The sequence below is a fragment of the Mustela nigripes genome, chromosome 6, assembly GCF_022355385.1.
Source record: "Mustela nigripes isolate SB6536 chromosome 6, MUSNIG.SB6536, whole genome shotgun sequence".
NCBI lineage: Eukaryota > Metazoa > Chordata > Mammalia > Carnivora > Mustelidae > Mustela > Mustela nigripes.
Genome location: NC_081562.1, coordinates 67,716,122 through 67,738,337, shown reverse-complemented (window position 1 = coordinate 67,738,337; position 22,216 = coordinate 67,716,122). Strand labels below are relative to the sequence as shown.

Below are 22,216 nucleotides of genomic sequence, written 5' to 3'. Positions count from 1 at the left end.
GTGAAGCCCTGAGATTATCTGAATTCCTTCACTGAATTCTGTGTAAGCCTTCAGTTCATAGTGAGTGCTAACAGATCAAAAGTAGGTAGGAAAAGCCTGTCAGACATTAAAAAACAAAACAAGTCAGGTAGCAAAGAGCATTAGCTTAGACAGGTTTATTTTTGCAATGTTTGTCCTCATCACGTTGTCCCAAGCAAAGAGCGATGAAGGATGGTTGGGAAGAGAGATCTGATCTAACCCCTTCACCTAATTAATTAATTAATTAATTATCTATCTATCTATCTATTCATTCATTCATTCATTCATTCATTTGCAAGAGAGATTCTGCCCATGAGCCTGTGGGGGTGGGGCAGAGGGAGAGGGACAAGCCGACTTTCCAGTCAGTCCGGAGCTGATGCAGGGGCTCGATTCCAGGACCCCAAGATCATGACCTGAGCTGAAATAAGATGCTTAACCAACTGAGGCACCTAGGCGTCCCACCCCTTCACCAAATTTATGATCTGATAAGATGACTTTGGAGGTAGGGAAGGAAAAGGGGTACATTTCTCTGGACGTTACCTTAACTCCCATCCTCTGGCAGTGCTAACAAAATGGGTGCCCAACTCATGTTTATTATAATTTGGTTTAAAAGCACTTTGTGTCTACCGAAACAGCCTGACCACCAACTACCCTGATTTCACAAATCTCAAAGAGCCATGGAGAGAATGAGATCTTCAACTTTCTCTCATGCTTTTTTGGATGACATCAGAATGGAAGCTTTGGATGAGTGAAGATCATCTCTGGGGCTATCCTGGTACGTGGCATGTAGCAACAAGTAACTATTTCTTGATTAAATGAATAAGCAAAAACATAATCTGTGAGCTCATTTTGAGTAAGTAACTAAGTCTCCAGTTACAAATTTGCCAAGTTGTGGAGCTTTACTCTTAAGTTTACTAAAACTTCCAACATCTATGCACATTTAATGACTTTTAGTGAGTCATTGGACTCTTCAGTATAACTCATAAGCAGTGTCTTGGCGTGACGTCCTTATTTTAAAAGTCCTAGCATTGACAGTGAGAGTTACACTCTTCATTATTATTCATGCCTGATAACTAATCACATCATGACTATTTTTCCTCGGCAATATCTGTCTTGCCAAGATTTCCTCCTGATTAAACAAGAAATTATAACCATGCATTTAAAACTGGGCATTTGATCCCTTTGTAGACAGAACTCAAAGATCATCTAATGTTGCACCTTGTACACAGTTTAATACTAAATATGTATTTGTGAAATCAATAAACTTAAAAGTTATTTAAAGTGGCTATTGACAATATTGCCAATTATCAATAATTTGTAATCATGTTCTGTTAGAATGGTCACATTAGTTTTTAGCTGAAGACTTAATGCAAAAAAAATACTAAATTGAAAACTCTGACAAACTCTAGAGAAGACTGTATGGATTGTTAAAGCCGGTTTTCACCCACTAAGGGTAGGAGAGGAGACTCTCCTTAACACTCTATATTTGTATCAATTTTCTATAATAAGCATTGTTACTTTAATAACGGAAAAATCTTCTAGAATTCACTCTGTATATTTTCAAGTCTTATAAAGTATGAAGTTTGTCCCTTATGGAAGAAAATTTAAACAGCCAATTTGGAGACCTCAGTTCAAGCCACGTATTGGAACTCTCCTGTCTGCCTCACATGACTTCTGTACAGCTCACTGTACAGAACATGCTGCTTCTTACCTCCAGTCCCTCTCCATTTCTCTGCCTCCCACATAAACTCACAAGTCTTCCCTCTTTCCCCCATCTCAATCCAGCTAAAGAGGATATCTATCCATAAATCCATGGGTGCTCTTTACTATTGAGCCTTATGCATTTCTTCATCCCTGAATTAGATCATGAGCTCCTTAAGACAGGACATCTTTATCAACTTCTGCATCTCTAGGGCCTACTACAGTGCCTGGCATATAGCCACACTTCATCAATGGTTGTTATTCAGTCAAATGAATTAAAATCACCTTGAGGAACTTAACTTTCTTTAACACAAAGCATTTGGGGGGGGGGGAGAAAAGAACTGCCCTCTAAATTTGAATGTAATTAAAAAAAAAAAAAAGTCATATGCTATCTGGAAGTAAGAAATTCACATGGCAGCAGTTTCTCCACTGTCTGCCTTTGCCAAACTGGAAAGGGACAGTTGGCATGGCCAACGTTCAACTTCTGAATGGACATCTGGGATGTTCTCTAGCACCAACAGCCGCTGCCTCAGCCCACACCAGCAACACCTCATTCCTCCACTTTGGGTACAAGTTTCCTTTTTAGAGAAGCATATGTTAAATAAATAAACCAATCAAACAAACCAAAACCTATAGCCACAAATAAGCCCTGCATTCCTGAATAAATCCACACTGAGCTCACCCCCTTAGGAAACCTGGCATCGGAGGCTTGTGATTCCTAGTGGAAATGACCTCTCAGAATCAATCGATATGATTGGGAAAGGCCAAGGGAAAAAATGGCTTCCCCTCCAAAAATGTAAAGAGGAAATGAGGAGAGATGAAGCCAGAAATATTTAGAATGGCCTAAAAAGTGGTATTTGTAAACTTCTTTTCATTACTATCTCTAACTATGAGTTCTCTAAAGCCCAGTTACCATGTTGAATTGTGTGGGATAAAGGAGAGGTGACCTGGAACTGCCCTCAAGTGTCCATAGCCTCGGGCTGAGATGTCCTCCATTTCCCAAAGGTCAGCAGTGCCCTTCTGGGTGCACTAGGCCTTTCAGTTGCCCGAAGGGGCTTTCCTCGGCGCCTCCCTACCATTCAGGCTCTTTGGAGAAGGTGGATCGAAGCTAGTCCAGTTGTCTTTCCAGCCTAAGCAGAAGCCAGACGTTGCTGTCAGTTTCCCTCTATGCGACAGTGTAACTAGAAAAGGCAGTAAGGGGATTCTCACTGCACTGAATTGGGCAGGGAAGGGGAAATTCGATTGATGAAAAAGAGGGAACACTGGGAAATGTTTGAGAATCTGCCTCTGGTCCCGGAACATGCCTAAGATTGACTCCGATCAGGGTTTCAGTCTCCTGGTTAGCACCATAGCACACCCTGCAAAGCCTCGTTTCCCATCACCTCAGACTGCAAACCAGGCTAGGGATGTCTATGGGAAAGCTGCACTTAATTAAAGGAAAAAAAAGTATTTCTTTGTTTCAATGTTTGAAGATGTTTGTTGTTCTTGTTCTCCCTTGTTCCTGAATCCTATTCTGATTCTCAACCACATTTATTAGCATTACCCTAAGGTGTTATGAATAAAAAACTTGCTGTATAGCTGAATGAATAAAAACAACTGCTTAGTGTTCCCCTCCACCAATGAATGAATGAATGAATGAATGAAACTGAGCTCTTCAAAGCCCGGCCATGAAAGGGGATTATCTAAGCAGGAGTCAGGGAGGTAGTGCACTATAAGCTGATCCCCTGAGAATCACCTTCCCCCTAAGTATCTCCTTTTGATTATCCAACATCACCACTCCGGTGGAAGGGAGATAATACTCTCTCAGTTAATATTACAACCCAACAGTGAACCAGATCTAAGTCATTCCCAGCTTATCTGTGATCAGGCTGGAAAACATACTTGGAGAAAGCTTACACAGCCCACTGCCTCTGCCAACCCCCAGTCCTCACAGAGGACACAGTGACTCTCAACCAGCCTGGAGCAGGTCTGGGGTAGGGGAAAGTGGCTCATTTGGACCAAAGGTCTTTTTTGTTTTTTGGCCCAGGATTTCCCAGGTGATTTCGTGATTAACATCTATTCCCAGAATCCACGGATTTTAAGGTTGAACAGAATCCTCATACTTCCTTATTTTTTCTTTTTTAACCTTTCATTTCAAAACACTTTCAAATTTACATAAGAGTGGCAGACAAAATGCAAAATTACTATATACCCCTCACCTGGATTTCACCTTACATAACCACATTACAATAATCTATATCAAAAAAAAAAAAAAAGAAAGTAATATGATACACTCTTTTTATCTTCTCTTTTTAAAAATTGAAGTAAAATTAAATGCTGTGTTATATTAGCTTCAGGTGAACAATATAATAATTCACCAATATTGTACATTGCTCCGTGTCATCAAGATAAGTGTACTTACCTTAATCACCTTGATCTATTTCACTCACCACCACCCCCACCTCCCCTCCAGCAACCAACAGTTTGTTAATTTAAGAGTCTGTTTCTAGTGGGGAGCACCTGGGGGTCTCAGTTGACTAAATGTCCAACTCCTGATTTTGGCTCATGATTTCAGAGTGGGGATATCAAGCCCTTCCTTGAGCTCCCTGCTCAGCGCCTAGGCTGCTTGAGATTCTCTCTCTCTCTCTTTCCCTTTGCCCCCTGCCATTCTCCACTTGCGCTCTCTCTCTAAAATAAATAATAAATCTTTTAAAAAAAAAAAAGATTCTTTTTGTTTGTCTCTTTTTTCTTTGTGTGTTCACTTATTTTGTTTCTTAAGTTACCCCATATGAGTGAAACCCTACTATATTTGTCTTTCTCTGACTTATTTCACTTATCCATTCATCTGTGGATGGTCAATTAGGTTGCTTCCATATCTTGGCTATTATAAAAAATGCTGCAATAAACACAGGGATGCATGTATCTCTTCAAATTCGTGCATTCATTTTCTCAGGACAAACACTCAGTAGTTGAATTACTATGTCTTCTTGTAATTAATTTTTTGAGGAACGTCCATACTATTTCTCACAGCAGCTGCACCAATTTGCATTCCCACCAACAGTGCACAAGGCTTCCTTTTTCTCCACATCCTTGCCAACATTTGCTATTTCTTGTTTTGATTTAGCCATTCTGACAGGTGTGAGGTGATCTCTTATTGCAGTTTTAATTTGCATTTCCCTGATGATGAGTGATGCTGAACATCTTTTCAAATGTCTGTTGGCCACCTGGATGTCTTCTTTGGAAAAATGTATATGCACATCTTCTGTCCATTTTTTAACTGCATTATTTGGTGTTATTTATATATTTTGATATATAAATCAATATATTTTGAGATCTTTCTATATTTTGGATATTTTGGATACTAATCCCTTATTGGATGTATCATTTGCAAATATCTTCTCCCATTCAGTATGTTGCCTTTTTATTTTGTTGATGGTTTCCTTTTGCTATGAAAAAGCTTTTTATTTTGGAGTAGGCTCAATAGCTTAATTTTGCTTTTGTTTTCCTTGCCTGAGGAGACATATCTGGAAAAATGTTTCTATGGCCCATGTCAAAGGAATTACTGCCCATGTTTTCTTCTAGGAGTGTTATGGTTTCACATCTCACATTTAGATCTTTAATCCATTTTGAATTTATTTTTGCATATGGTGTAAGAAAGTGGTCCAGTTTCATTCTTTTGCATGTGGCTGTCCAGTTTCCCCAGTACCATTTGTCAAAGAGATTGTCTTTTTTCTACTGCATATTCTTGCCTCCTTTGTCATAGATTAAGTGACCATGTAAGTGTGGGTTTATTTCTCGGCTCTCTATTCTGTTCCATTGATCTATGTGTCCTTTCTGTGTGTGCCACTACCATACTGTTTTGATTTTACAGCTTTGTAGTACAACTTGAAATCTGGGGACACCTTCAGCTTTGGGTTTTTTTTCTCAAAACTGTTTTGTCTCTTCAGGGTCTTTGTGGTCCCATACACATTTTAGGATTATTTGTTCTAGTTCTGTGAAACACAGTGTTGGTATTTCGATAAGGATTGCTTTAAATTTGTAAATTGCTTTGGGTAGTATGGTTATTTTATTTTTTTAAGATTTTATTTATTCATTTGACAGACAGAGAGCACAAGTAGGCAGAGAGGCAGGCAGAGAGAGAGAAGAGGAAGCAGGCTCCCTACTAAGCAGAAAGCCCGAAGCAGGGCTCGATCCCAGGACCCTGAGATTATGACCTGAGCCGAAGGCAGAGGCTCAACCCACTGAGCCACCCAGGTGCCCCAGTATGGTTATTTTAAACAATGTTGGTTTTTTCAGTCCATGAGCATGGAATTTTTTTCCATTTGTTTGTGTTATCTTCAATTTCTTTAATCAGTGTTTTATACCTTTCAGAAGGCATGTCTTTCACCACCTTGGTTAAGTTTGTTCCTATGTGTTTTATTATAATATATCACTTTTATCTAATCTATAGGCCTTATACAAAGTTAATCATTTGCCCAATTAATATCCTTATCTTGGGGGCGCCTGGGTTAAAACCTCTGCCTTCAGCTCAGGTCATGATCACAGGGTCCTTGGATCAAGCCCCTGCATCGGGCTCTCTGCTCAGCAGGGAGCCTGCTTCCTCCTCTCTCTCTGCCTACTTGTGATCTCTCTCTCTGTCAAATAAATAAACAAAAATTTAAAAAAAAATTTTTTTAAAAATTCTTATCTTGGACTAAGGTCACATAGTGTCATTAGTTGTCATGTCTCTTTAGTCTCTTTCAGTTTGAACCATTCCTCTATCTTTATCTTCATACACTTCACAATTATTGACCAATTACTTTGAAGAATGTCTTTCATTTTGTGTTTGTCTAAAGGTTCTTCGATTTATGTATTTTTGGCACAAACTACTGTGCCCTTGTCAGTGCATCATATTAAGAGATGCTCAGTGTTGCTGTGTCTCATTACTGGTGACATTAACATTGATCACTTTGAGTGATTTCTCCACATTACTGTTTTTCCTCCTGTAATTAGTAAGTACGTTGGTTGAAATACTTTGAAACTATGTCAATATCCTGTTTCTCGTTATTCTTTGTCCTCTAATAGTCACCTATTAATTTTAGCATCCACTGATGATTCTTACTACAGTGCTGCTGGCCAAATGGTGCTATTCTATTTCTATCACTCCTTCTACATTTATTAATTAAAATACTATTGAAGGAGGAGGTTTCTCTTCTCACAATCCATATGGACTCCTGCATTCTCATTTTGATCTACGGGTTATTTTGTATTATTGTCAACACTTTTTTTTCTCTCAAAATGTCTGCAGATGTGGACACTGGAAGGCCTTTCAAGTTGAATCTTGTTTTCTTTGACACGTCTCCATCATTTTTTAGTACTTTTTGGAAGGAATGTTAATGCTCAACTATTCCACCTCAAGTAATCCACCTTTAAATCAGCTCGAAGTGCTCCTGGCAAGTAGTCATCCAGACTCTGTTTGACAAAATCTGGCATTTGAGAACTTGCATATCCAGCACAGGATTTCCCTTCTCCAGACGGTTCTGATGTCCATGTATGCTTCTCAGTTTTAACTTTGTTTTCTCAGTCTTCCAGCTATTCATAGTATACAGCTGAAGGTTAGAGACTGAGCTAATCCTGACCAAAATTTTAACTGTATTCCTAGAGCTATCATTAAATAACTCACCCGGAACTGCAATTAGATTACCCAAATGTGACTTTGGTAGTCCATATTGCCAAAATGGCTGCTCATGCTTTCTCATCTCTCTCCGCGTCAGTGCTCTCCAACCAACGCAGATGCCAAAGGTTGAGCCTCCACCTTGATTACTACTGTTAACTTTTATCCAGTCCTTTTTGAAGAGTGAAGTCTGCATCGTCACCTGATGATAAGACGTCTTGTTTTCCAGTCTTGTTTGGTTAGTCTTCTTGCTCTCTTCTCTTGGAGCCTTACTGCAAATTCTACGACATGTGTGGTTTCAAGTGCTTGCTCAACGACCCGCTGCATCAGCAATACCTCAGAAGCTTGTTAAAAAAATACATATTTATGGACTCCACTCCTGAATTATTGGGCAAATCTTCTAAAGCCTCAGATCTTCATCCATAAAGATGAAGTGCTTACTTTACAGAATTGTCAGGAAAAGTAAGTGAAATTATGCATGGGAAGTGCTTAGCATTCTGTCTGACCCAATCCAGTGGTAAACAACATCAGCCGCTATTATTATTATCAATATTACTATTGTAACTGTTACTAGGCAAGTATAAAAAATGTATCCGGTGTTTTACCCTCTCCTGAATGAGTAAAAAGTAGATGTTTAGAGGGGTGGCATTGCCCATTACCATTATAGTTCACGTACAATAGGTGGCAGCAGAGGCTACGTACATTGGCTCTTGTGGTCAGGTAAGGGTTATCATGGATGGAACTCTTAAAAAAAAATGTTCTGTATGAAGATTTGTTCTCTTCTTGTTATCTCTATGCTTTCAACTCAATTATCTATGTAGAAAAGATCTTGTTAGGAAACAAAAGAGTTAACCTTCTACTCTAAGATCTACCATTTTTTTTTAGCGTCTCTGGGATTCCATCTTTTTATCTGTCAAATGAGGATTTGATATTAGATGATCTTGAAAATTGCTTCCATATCTTGGACTTTATGCTTCTATTAACTGGGACTCCACAATTACTCTCCACATTCTGTGTGCAGATGATACCAATTTATCATTTCATGTTTGGACTTCTCTCCTTACAAGAGTTACATTCCTCTATGCCAAGAGTGCTATCATCACTAAATAAGACTAAACACAGTGAAAAGAAAGTTGTTTCCACTTCCTGCTGTATTTGCAACTTCCCACAATGGATGGCCAAATACTTGTTCTGTTTTCATTTGCCATTTCCCTCATTACACAGCTGCTCCACTGCCGAATAGTCTTCTTTCAGCACTGGCATGCCTTCAGAAAGAACCAATTATAGATAGATAGATAGTTAGATAGATAGATATTTCCACCCAAATTACAGCTAAAAGTTAGGACTTTGATATATAGCATCTGTAATGGAGCCTTGAAATAGCAGATTTCTCCTGAACTCTCACTTCCCTTCATGCTCACCTCCAGTCCATCTGAAATAGGCTTAAACACGTGTTGTTCTCGTCATACCATCACTTTACCATCACTTTCACTGGGCTTCCCTCTGTAGTATTAACATTAACCTTGTAATGACAATGACATCAACAGTAACTAAGCTTCACAGAATGCTTACCAGACACTATTCTAAATGCCTTACCTGTATAGCATCTCATTAAATTCTTACAACAGTCCTACAGGTGAGATAAGAAAGCAATTTGTGGTTCGTGTTTGCTGATGTCTCTCATCTTTTCCTTCAAGCCCTTCTTTCCACACACATTTCGAAGCTACTTTCCCAATTGTATCCCAAGGCTGTAAGGTATTTTCCCATGTACTTTGCCAGATTTAAACAAAACTCAATTCCCATGGTTCCACCGTTAGTATATTTCACTTCTATCTCCTGTTTCACCTAAGACGGGATAATTTCTCTTGTCTTTGCTTTTGTAAAACTTCATTTATTATTAGTTTAATAATATTAATTTCAGTCAATTATCTATGTAGAGACATCCTAGATTGGAAACAAGAGTTACCCTTCTAATCTGAGATCTGAAATATTCCCTATGATCCTATTTTCCTATGCTCTACATTAAAAAAATGTTTCTCAGCGTCCACATGCACTCATTCTAGAAACTTTAAACAAGACAGAAAGTAAGAAAGAGGGTGAAACATAAACTCCACTACTTCAGGTAATCACAATAAATATTTTCGCACTCATTTCCCCCATATAATCAAGGTACCATATTTAAAATGCTTCCAGTCATATTAATTAGGTAGAAAGAATTCTTTTTCATTGCCTTGCTTGCCAGTATAGCATAGTTCTAATAGCTCTTCTGCATATGAGCTTTTTGAATACTAACATTTCTACTGACAATAGTTTTCTGCCTGATCTTCTTAGCATCTTTCTCTACCTTCAGTGAATACAGAAAAAATTAACAAGAATTCCATTATTATTATTTTGAAGCTCTATAAATAGCTGAGGAAAGTATCATCAAGAGTATTGTTTTTAGAACTTTAACCTATTTAGCATTTAAAGAAAAACAAGCACTTGCCTTCATCTCCGTCATCCCCAAATGGATAGAAGAGAGCAACAGCTAAATTGATGAACACAGCCAAGTTGAAGGAAATGCTCCCCCAGAGGGATATGTGCCTCGAGAACCAGAACAGTGCAGGGTTATCTAGTAAGCAAAGAGTGGTGGGACAAAATAGAATAATTAATTTTGGTTTCAACACATGAATCCTACTGAAATAACATATTACCAAATGTGTTTTGGCAAGGTAGTATGAAAGTGTTATTTAAACAAACATTCCAAATGACTTATATAAGAAAGTTTATAATCAACACCACAAGGGAATTTTCTATTTGATTACTTTTCTATTGCTCATCCAACCTATACCTAAGCCGTGGTAAAAGGGTGAGTAATTTTGTAATTGCTAAACATGGTCAGAAAAAGTGATTCTGTAATAACTCTCTAATACAACCCTGGAGCAGATTAGGAGAAAGACGTCCATGGCTTCCTGGGTCCCCTCTTCATGGAATAGTATGTATCACTTTATAACTGAGTAATATTGATAAATTAGTCCCACTCCCATGCTTTACAGTCAAATAAAAAACCCAAGCCAGATACATGTCTGGTGAAAATACCTATGACCCGGTCATAGTTACCTGAAATTCTGAAACTTAACAGCATGGCCTAGATCTGCTTACTGGGAACTAGTGATTTATGGTATGTAAGTTTTAAATCATAATGCTTCCTAAGCACTTGGGTTTAGAACAGCAGAAAAAAATGTGTAAGACACAACAGGAAGTACTAATAAGTAGGAGAGTCTTTACCAAGTATTTTCAGAAAAGAGACTCCATATCTATATTCAGAAGTGAATTAATAAACTCATCAGCTGAACAAAGTTGACCCTAACCCAATATCTGCTGTTTCTACCTCTTCTAACTGAACAGATAGGCAGTGGATACAAATTTGGCTACATGACTTTTCAGGTTTCATCCATTCTTACTTCATAATATCTAAACATCAAATCTAAAATATTGGAGTTGCTTGAGGGAGAAAGGCACTACAACTTTCAAGTAGAAAGTATAAACTTTTAAAATTAGGTTCTCTGAATTCCAATCTGGGATCTTCTGCTTAATTCTAAACTGTACTTCTTTTCAGTACGTTTTTCCCCTCTCTTAGAATGAAGCATTCCAATACTGGAATAGCCTGTGATCTGCCATGGCATTTAGTTGACTAATGTATGTTACATTGTAAACATCTGCATCTCCATCATTTTTGAATCAGGAGTCTTCTTTTTAAAACGCAGAATATTGAGGTGTCTGGTTCGTTAAGGCAGTTAAGTGGCTGCCTTCAGCTTGGGTCATGATCCTGGGGTTGTGGGATCAAGCACCGCATCAGGCCCACTGCTCAGCAGGGAGCACACCGCTCCCTCTGCCTGCTGCTCTGTCTACTTGTGCTCTCTCTCTAGCTCTCTGTCAAATAAATAAAATCTTTAAAAAAAAAAAAAGGCAGAAAATAAGGCAGGAAAAATAAATTTAAAAAGAATATTAAGACAAAACTAGAAGATGTTGATGCATATATTTAATGATTTAGTTTCTAATGATTTAGTTTCTATTGTAACCTCCTTGTAAGTTGCTTCCAAATTCTCAATGTAAGATGTACACTGGAAATTATTTTAAGATTTGTTTTCTAGTAAATGATAAGATATTTATCCAAAAAAGAACAAACCACACAAACACTAGTTTCTTATTCAATTTCCTTTTTTCAAGGATAAAATCTGAGCTTTTCAAATGTCCCAAATAAAACTATTGAGCCTTTATATAAGTATTCTGGACACTCAGAATTTTCTCTCAACTCCAAAAGGTTCTTCATGACCAAATGCCAAGGGAGAGTAATTTCTTTATTTTTTCAAATATTCTGATAAGATAGTCTAACAATACATGCCATAATATTTTTTTTAATTTTTATTTTTTTTAAATTTTTTATTTTTTATAAACATATATTTTTATCCCCAGGGGTACAGGTCTGTGAATCACCAGGTTTACACACTTCACAGCACTCACCAAAGCACATAATCTTATATCCAAAGACAGCACATCTCAAGCTCCATTCAAATTCATAAACCATGATCATTAAAGTTCCTAGGAAACTAGAAGCACTGTTGAATAGAGGTATTGAGAACATAGGCCTGCTTGCCTAAAAAACTTCCCCTAAGGATAAAAAAGACCTAATCAAGAGTGTATCCCTACTATATTTTGTTAAAACTCTTTGTATCTGGGAAAATAAACCAAAACTTAGTGTAAACTTCAAAATTTTTAAGTTTGAAAACTCAGTATTTCCAAAGACTTGACCCTTGAGATATAAGTAATGGGAACTATATCACACTAATTTTTAACTGTAAAATGGTAACACTGCCTTATTGGAATATAAGTGTCCCAGAATTTTTAGTCTGATTTGGCAAGGTAAAGATATGTTGAAAGAAAGGATGACTTTGAAGAAAACATTAAACGATCTACTCCATCGTAAGATCATAAGACAACAGAGGATGAGAGAGGTGGTGTTGATGTCTCTCTATCCTGTTCACTGATTGTGAAGGCCAGTCCGAACCTATTCAAGGACTGCAAAGCTCAGCTGTCCAGCAGCTAAAATAGACAGCTGCAACCTTGCATTTCATAGTATTTATAAAACTATAGGATAAGCACTAAAAGATGATCTAATTAGTCTTCTGTTTTTATTAAGCCGCAGGTGTCTCAGCTCTCGCCCAGGTGTAGACTGAGCTTATGTGCTTAAGCCTATAAGTGACTTCAGTAACATCAGATGGTAAGAAATTAAAAACCGATTTGAATGAATGCTGTTATGTGTTCCAAAGAACCAATTTATCTACCATAATGCTCAAAACTAACCATTTGGGTTTATTGTACTTACTCCTGATTTTCTTCTGCCACTTCATTTCATTGTAGAGATCTTCTGTTTGCTGGAAAAAGTCATTCACTTTACTTCCTTGTTCATCCCTTTCAGTTGTATTGAACACACGGCACTTGGATTCTCGTGTAAGGTATTCACATATATTGGGGACAGGAAAAACTATTTGCTCCATCGTCCTATCATGCCGAACAATCTGAAAATATTAATTTGCATTTCTTTTAGCCTTTGGAAATTTCAGTCTTGTACTATTTTTTGTTTATAGCATGAGCTTATGAATGTATCTTTTGAATTCAGGTTTGGAAAAATATGCCAGCTTGAAATAACTAAAGTAATCCTTTAATGTACTACTTTTTATTGTTGTCTTTAAGAAAAATTAATTGATGAATCTATCATGAATATCTTATAAATAACAAAACCCCAAATCCTTATTCTTTCTAGACTAATGTGAAACTTTGGCCCACTTTTTATTTTCATGAATTACATCAGAAAACTAAGAACTAAGTGATTGGCTTCATAACCTTAAACACAGCTCCTGGTATATCTGTCTCTGGTTCTTAGCTTGGTCTTCCTAAAAGAGCTGTTGCTGTTGGCGACCAAAGGACATACTCAACATGATGTGCCCTGACTTCTGCAGAGAAAGGTGCTTTTTATCATTAAAATGTTTTCCTACTCATGGTAAAACATATTTTTGTAGGTTTCATAACCATTCAAGTATATCACCAGATGTAAATATTCATTATTTTGAACTTGTCTTATTTGGTATCTGTGACAGTGTAATGTTAGACTAAAACAAAAAAAACCAGGATGAATATTTTCACAGAAACTTACTATGTAACAAGGGTCTATATAGACTAAATCTCAAGATTCTTATTAATATATTCTGCTCAACCCTCAAGAAAGAATCAGGATTGGTGTAAACCAGAAGGGTCATCTTATTCTCCACCACCTTGGGCTGATACAGTGGCTCAAGTAAAAACAGCCGGTGATATGGGGAAAGGGAATCAAGAAAAGGCAGAGAGCTACATCAGGCAAATAAAATAATAACAACAAAAAACTATATACACAACACAAAAACTCTTCTTTTGGCCTGTGTCTTCTTTCTTTCCATGTAGAACAAAAGGTAGTATAAGGGCACAATGCCTAAAATGCTCACAGCCATTTTGCAACCATGAGGTAAGATATCACCAGTATAATAAGGAACATCTAGAGAAAGATGGGAAATACCTGCATATTTAAAGACATCATTGAGTCATTGACTCAACTGTAGAACTACTGGTACCTTTAGACTTTCTTTTATGTGGGATAATAAAATATTTTTATTGTTCAAACAACTGACTATCTGGTATTCTATTCTGTTATCTGTAATTGAAGCTATCCTAAATGATATGTTAAATATGCAAACTACATACTAGGATATTATCATAAAACACACAAAATAAAATTTAGTTGTGATAAATAAAATTCTTGAACATAGGTTAAAGAAATCAATCATACAAAAGAAAAATTGGATCTATTTGGTATTGTAGCAGGAAGAAAGTTTTGCTTGATCCAACAGTGTCAAACAAACAAACATACAAAAAAATCTCAGGATGCATTTAAGAAATAATGTTTCTATGCCACAATCAAGTGGGATAGATTCCAGGGATGCAAATATGTTTCAACATCCCCAAATCAGTCAATGTGATACAACACAGTAACAAAATGAAAGATAAAAATTTCATAATCATCTCAAAAGATGCAGAAAAATCATTTAAGAAAGTTCAACATCCATTTATGATTAAAAATTCCCAACAAAGGGGGTATAGAGGGAGTTTATCTCAATGTAAAAGCTATACATGACAAGGTTACAGCTAACATCATACTCAGCAGTTCAAAGCTGAAAGTTCTTCCTCTAAGATCAGTAACAAGACAATGATGTTATCACTTACCACTTTTATTCAACATGGTATTTAAGTCCTAGCCAGAGCGATTAGGCAAGAAAAAGAAATAGAAGGCATCCAAATTGGAAAAAAGAAGTAAAATGGTCACTATACCTAGAGGACATGGTATTAAGTTTTCTTAATATCCCATCAAAAAACTATTAGAAATAATAAACAAGTCCAGTAAAGTGGCAGTCTACAAAAATCTATGCATAAAAATCTGTTGTAATTCTATATACTAATGATGAACTATCAGAAGGAGAAATAAAGAAAACAATCCCATTTAGAATTGCATCAAAAAGAATACAATGCCTAAGAATAAATTTAACCAAGGCAGAAAAAAGATCTATATATTAAAAACTATAAGACATTAATGAAAGAAATTGAAGAAGCCACAAATAAATGGAAAAATATTTCATGCTCATGGATTAGAAGAACTAATGTTTTTAAAGTATTCATACTACTAAAAGCAATATGCAGATTCAATGCAATGCTTATAAAAATTCCAAGGCATTTTTCAAAGAGGGCAAAGAGACTTGAAAAAAAAAGAACAACCAGGTTTAAAATTTATAAGTTTATATGGAACCATTAAAGACCCCAAATAGACAAAACAATTTTGAGAAAGAAAAACAAAGTTAGTGGTATCACACTTCCTGATTTCAACCTATATTACAAAGCTATAGTAATTAAACAGTGTGGTATTGGCATAAAAACAGAAACACACATCAATGGAACAGATTAGAGAGCCCAGAAATAAACCTATGCATATATGGCCAATTAATTGACCACAAAGGAACCAAGAATAAACAATGGGGAAAGGACACCCTCTTCAATAAATAGTTTTGGAAAAACTGGACAGCTACAGGCCAAAGAGTGAAACTGGACCACTACCTTACAAAAAAAGTAAAAGAAATAAATCAAAATGATCAAGACTTAAACACAATACTTGAAAGCATAAAAACTCCTAGAAGAGAACAGGCAGTAAGATCCTTGACATTGGTCCTGAAGATGATTATTTAGATCTGACACCAAAAACAAAGACAACAAAAGCCATAATTAAAAAAAAAAAAAAAAAGGGACTATATAAAACTAAAAAGCTCTTGCACAACAAAGGAAACCATCAACAAAATGAAAAGGCAAGCTACTGAATGGGAAAAAATATATGCAAATCAAATATCCAATAAGGGACTAATATTCAAACTATATAAAGAATTCACATAATCCAAAAGGTTAAAAACAGAACTACTCTACATTCTAGGAATTGTACTACTAGGTATTTATACAAAGGATGCAAAAATACAAATTCGAAGGGGGTACAAGCCCCTCAATGTTTATAGCAGCACTATCAACAATAGTCAAACTATGGAAAGATCCCAAATGTCTATCAACTGATGAATGGATAAAGAAGATGTGGTAAATATATATAATAGAATATTATTCAGCCATCAAAAAGAATGAGATCTTGCCATTTGCAAGGACATGGATGGAGCAAGAGAGTATTATTCTAAGCAAAATAAGTTAGTCAGAGAAAGACAAATATTGCATGATTTCACTCATATGTGAAACTTCAGAAACAAAACAGATGAACATAGGAGAAGAAAAAGAAAGAGAAGAAGCAAACCATAAAAGAGTCTTAACTATAGAGAACAAATTAAGGGTTGATGGAAAGAGGTGCATAAGGAATGGGTTAAATGGGTGATGGGCATTAAGGATGGCACTTGTTATGATGAACACTGGGTGTTAAATCAAAGTGGTGAATCGCTAAATTCTACACCTGAAACCAATTTCACCATATATGTTCATTAATTAGTATTCAAATAAAAACTTGAAAAGAAAAAAAAAGAATTTAATAGCAAAAAACCCCAAGCTGATTAAAAAATGGGTGGAAGATATGAATAGGCAGTTTTCCAAAAACGACACAAAAATGTCCAACAAATACACCAAAAGATGCCCTACATCATTAATCATTAAGAAAATTCAAATCAAAACCACACTGAGATATCTTCTCACACATGTTAGAATGACTATTATTAAAGAGACTAGAGATATTAAATATTAATGAGGATATAGAGAAAAGGGAACTCTTGTGCACCATTGGTGAGAATGTAAATTGGGGTGGCTACTGTGGAGAACAATACAGATATTCCTTAAAAATTAAAACAAGAACTACTACATGATCCAGCAATTCTACTTTTGCATATTTGTCCCAAAAACCCCAAAACTCTAATTTGAAAAGATATCAGCACCTTTGTGTTCACTGCAGTATTATTTACAATAGCCACGATATGGAAACAACCTAAATGCCTGTCAATGGATGAATGGGTAAGAAATTGTGGTACACATTTGCAGTAGAATATTATTCGGCCATAAAGAAGAATGATATCTTGCCATTTGTGACAATACAGGAATGGACCTCAAGGGCATTATGTTAAGTGAAATAAGTCAGATAGAGAAAGACAAATACCACCTGATCTCTCTTATATGTAGAATCTGAATATATACCTATACATATATATATATGTATAGGTATATACAAAGACACACACACATATAGATACACACATATAGACACACGAGCTCATAGATATAGAGAATAGATTGGTGGTTGCCAGAGTCAGTGGATGGGGTGTGGGAAAAAAGGATGCATTGCTTTTGCTTTAAAAAAAAAAAAAAAGAATAAAAATAAATTTAAAAAAAGAAACAGAAGGGTGCCTGGGTGGCTTAGCTGGTTAAGCACCTGACTCATGATTTCAGCTTGGATCATAATGTCATGGATTATAGGATCAATTCCCACACTGGGCTCCACACTCAGTGGGTAGTCTGCTTGAGAGTCTCTCCCTCTGCCTCACCCCCTATTCATGCATGGTTGTGTGCACATGCTCTCTCTCTCAAATAAATAAATCTGAAAAAAAGAAATAGAATTTTCATTATTATAGATCCAACAATTTGGTCCCCTTATGAAATGTTACGTTTGATTCTGGTCATCACATTCTACAAGGGGCACTGACAAATGGGAGGAATTACGGCAGACAGTGGGAGTGTATTAACTGTAAAAAGCCAAATGGATAATTGTTTCAATACATGTATTCAACAAAAGCTTATTTACTCCTTGAGGAACTCTGGGGAATTCAAAATGAAAACACAACGTGAAAACACAAAACATCCCAATCTCTAAGAGCCTTTAGTTCAGTAATCATCATGGTTCTTCAAATGTGACAGCCAAGCCATCATGCTAACAGAGGAGCAAATGTTCTGAAGAGTGGGGAGACATTAAAGTGGCTAGTGTGAGTTCTTTATAAAAAGTAACTTTCTAATTATTCAAGTTATTCAAAATTGGACCTGTTCTCTTCTGAAGTCGTGAGATCTGTCACAGGAACAATTTAAAGTAAAGATGATTACAGAGTAATTTCTCCTTGAATGGGTAAGTAAACCAAATAATCCACAAAGTCCTCATGTTTCTCAGAGTCTTTGAGTCTATAACTTTAGAAAAATTATAATTTTCAATAATAACCATTATCATGGGATGCTCCAGGCACAGTGTTAGCAAGGGACAAGTAATACATAAGATACATTTTCCAAAATGATATATTATACTAACAGCACAACCAAAGTGCTATGGGAAGACAATGGGATAAACTTACTGATTACCTGATGGGTGAGAGGCCTCACTGAGTAGAGCATATGAGCTGGTCTCTCTGCTCAGCAGGGAGCCTGCTTCCCCCTCTCTCTCTGCCTGCCTCTCTGCCTACTTGTGATCTCTCTCTGTCAAATAAATAAATAAATAAATAAAATTTTTAAAACAATATCTCTTTCATCTGATCTACCTGCATCCAATGCCCCATTCTCTTTTCGAATCCTTTCTCCAAAAGCAACTAGAATAATCTTTTGAAAAGAGTCCCCCCCTTGTATATTCTTTTGTTTGTTTGTTTTATTTAAATTCAATTAGCCAACATATACTACATCATATAGTGTTCAATGACTCATCAGTTTGTAGAACACTCAGTGCTCATCACATCACATGCCCTCCTTAATGCCCATCACCCAGTTACCCAATCATCCCCCACCTCCCCTTCTGCAACCCTCAGTTTGTTTCCCAGTATCAAGGGTCTCTCATGGTTTCACACCTTCCCTTTATTTACTTCTATCTGAAATTCTGTGTCCAATCTTCAATAGAGAAATTTCTACTCAATATTTAATATATTCTTTATAGCAACTGTCTCTGTGAAACCCATCCTGAAATTCTCTAGGCACAGTTAATTGCTGTTTTATCTACATTTCCTTGGCCTTCTGTTTATGCACTTACTACATGGAATTGTCTTCTATATGTGTATGTAATTATAGAAAGTAAATAAACGATCAGCAAACATTTACCAAATTTATGTAATTCCAGTGAAATTCCCCCTCATTGCTTGGAACCAGTAAAAGCCCAACTTTAGACGAAAGTCCCAGCTCTGACACAGGTATTAACTGAATCCTTCCTCTGGCCCTCTCGGCCCACCTGCTATTCCTATCCCTTCTAATTACATAGCTTTGGACCATGACTTCTGGGAGCTTCAGAAGTGAAGTGAAGTGCCCCTTCACTTAAAACCTTAGTGGTTTGGTGATAAATCCATATCAACTTCTCCTACTTCCTGAGGTGGCCAGCTTCTCCAGCTCCAAGCACCTGATGCAATAAGCAATGTTTCTGGTGCAGTCCAGCTTATGGGTTCCTAGGTCGAGTCTCCTACCAAAGCTGCAGTACCATTAATGTTTATAAACATGAGCAAAAGGCCAATTTTGTGACATGTTCATTATTCCAAACGTTTGGCAATAGTAAACTGCAAGGTATAGTGATGATATATCCTGAGAGTTAATAGCAGTGATACGCATCCTGCATTCTGCTGTAAACTAAAAAATATGCGTCAAAATGAATAAATGTATGAATGTAAATTACGAGTGACAAGCGTCAACTACTCTGCTCACTTCTGCCTGATTAGCTCTGCCAACTAGTGTCAAAATGATACCAGAGCTTGTAAATGACAGCCAGATGGGTCTCACAACACATAATGATAGGTCCATGTTGACCTATTCATCTTGAACTGCCAACAGCTATTAAATAATATTTCATGGGGGGGGGAGGTCAGTTGTTGCGTACTGAAAATGGGAATTGCTAAAGCATTCCAAGTCTATGTTATTGCCATGAAACTTCATAGTGCCTTCCACACTTTTGAACCCTGTTTTACACAGAGATCTCTCTTGTAACGAGCCTTTTAAAGTTTTTACTGAGAATGTTTTTCTTGCATGATAGCTTCTATTATAATAATTTTTTCATCAAAACATCACTGCTCCGTAATGATTGCTTCCATGACCAACACAAAACACAAATAAGGTTAATTACAAAAGAAAATTTACACAGAGTTCTTCTGGCCAACAAAGAAAGATGACTTTGAAGGCAATACACCTCAATTTCTTACAGATCACTTCTTGCATCTTAACACATGATGTATACTTTTACAGTTTCTGTTTTTCAATTCTGCTTCACTGTTCTAGGAAACAATTATGAAAATGGTCTGAAAGAGAAAGGGAACATGTATTTTCACAGTTGATCCCTTTTGAGAAATGGTTACCTCGATCTGTGCAGTGTGGTTGGCGTAGTATTTTAAGGCTTCATCCCCGTCATCTGGATCTGATCCTGGTTTGAGCATTTGCTGTAAGAGTTTGTTGTGACGAGCCAACTAGAAGGAAAGAGAAGGAGAAGGGTTTAGGTCTCTTTTTCCCCCTTTTCTGAGGTCAAACTTTGAAATTGCTTACTTGTACTCATAGCATCACAGTGGTGGGGTTAATGCTGATTAATCATGCTTGAGGAAAGCATGTCCATGGAAAGGAATGAATAAAGAAATCATGAGGATCAGCGATTATTACTATATGTATGTTCCTAGCATGAGAAGACCGTGTATCACCCAGAGTAGGTGCTCAATTAATATTTGTTGATTAAGTTAGTATCTTAGATAAATGTATGATTGCACTGGGAAGAAATAATGCCCACAGAGATATACAACCAATGCTCCCTATAATAAATTTAAGCCACATGCACATCAAACATCATCAAGAGTGTGATACTTCAGTAGGGTAGCAGTACCAATCTAAATGACAGCTTCCTAGTTACATAAATAAGTAGAAGAATTTCTCTTATGGCATCTAATTAAAACCCTACATTAGCCGTTTGTACTGAAGTCCTATGCTTCTGAATATTCATATGTCAAAATGGATGCTTTATCTCAGTTTTATTGTAATTCGAAATGGGCATTTAAAGAGAGAAAATTTCACCACAAATGATCTTCAACTGCCGTTGACAGAAGTAATCTTTCTCTCTCATTTGAATGTTTATGACAGTTGTTAGCTAGTTCTCTCACTTTGTAGATAACTAATACATATTGTCTTCACATGCCATTTTTCTGGCTGTCTTGAGCAATTCCTGAAACACTGCAATGTCTTTAACCTTTCAGATAGTCTATTTATGCCTCAAGTTCCCTGAGGGCTTCCAAAATCAAAGAATCTCCATGTAATTCTTTTATTCCTGGCCCCATTCCTATCTCTTACTCTGTGCCAGTGTCTATCTTAAACACTTAAGAACATGATCTCATTCAATCCTTCGAGGAAATCCTGAGGTAGGCACTGGCATTACCCTCATTTTACAGCTGAGGAAACCGAAGCACCAAACATTTAAGGGACTTGTCCATGATAATGTACCTAGAAAATGAGAAAGCCATTACTGAACTCAGGCGGAATGATTCCAGAGTCAGTATTCTTATCAGCATTACAAAGCAAGAAATAAATCTTTGTGCATTTGAGATGATCATTCAAATTGTGATTATAAAGAATGGAGATAAATGTTAAAGAATAATCCAGAACCTATAAAGCCTAATGAGCATTGTCCTTCTAAGTGATAACATGGTAAATTAAATATCCATTCCGTTGATGCTGTTCTAGAGCAAATCATTTTTGAAACTATTATTTTAGAATTGGCTTGCAGGGAGGGGTATTTCTATCTCACTCAAGAACACCATTTACATTTCATTCTCGACTAAATGTGAATTGTAGATTTTTATTACAAACTGTAGTCGTGAAATTTGTTGCGACTTGTAAATACTTCTAAAAATCTAAATGCATTCCAAAAGATACAATTATTGTAATCATTTGGGCACATTAGCATATGTTTTAAGAAGTCTGTTGAAGGTAAAATTGGCATGATTTGTTTATAGTTTGCATCTGGGGCATGAGAAAAAGAGGAGTTAGGATTGACTGCAAAAATATTAACCTGAACAAGCAAAGGTTCAGAAATGCCACTTTTACTAAGGAAAAATGCAGAAGGAGCATATTTCGGGAAAGAAAATCAAGACTTTGGTCTTGGACACGTGAAATTTGATGTATCATGCGAAAGGAGACGAGAGCAGGCTGTTGGATGGATATGTTTTTCAGGAGTTCTGAGCAGAGGTCAGGACTGGAACTATATATTTAAAGGTTGTCAGTACATGCCTGCTAGTTAAAATCATGATACTTCACGGGATGACCTAAAAGTGAGCTGAGTCAGAGAAAAGAGAT

At 36.6% G+C, this 22,216-nt stretch overlaps 1 protein-coding gene across 3 annotated transcripts in view; it reads right to left on the bottom strand.

Annotated features, from left to right (window-relative positions):
- Positions 1-22,216, bottom strand: part of ITPR2 (inositol 1,4,5-trisphosphate receptor type 2) — a 496,325-nt gene that overhangs the window by 86,546 nt on the left and 387,563 nt on the right. For 2 of the 3 annotated variants that reach the window (XM_059402745.1, XM_059402746.1), the window contains exons 46-48: positions 20,242-20,349; positions 12,717-12,909; positions 9,837-9,962 (exon numbers count right to left, since the gene is read on the bottom strand). In XM_059402745.1, coding sequence (XP_059258728.1) covers positions 9,837-9,962; positions 12,717-12,909; positions 20,242-20,349 — 427 coding nt within the window. Of the gene's footprint in view, positions 1-8,134; positions 8,617-9,836; positions 9,963-12,716; positions 12,910-20,241; positions 20,350-22,216 lie in introns of those variants that run through there. The other variant, XM_059402747.1, reaches the window with a different exon arrangement.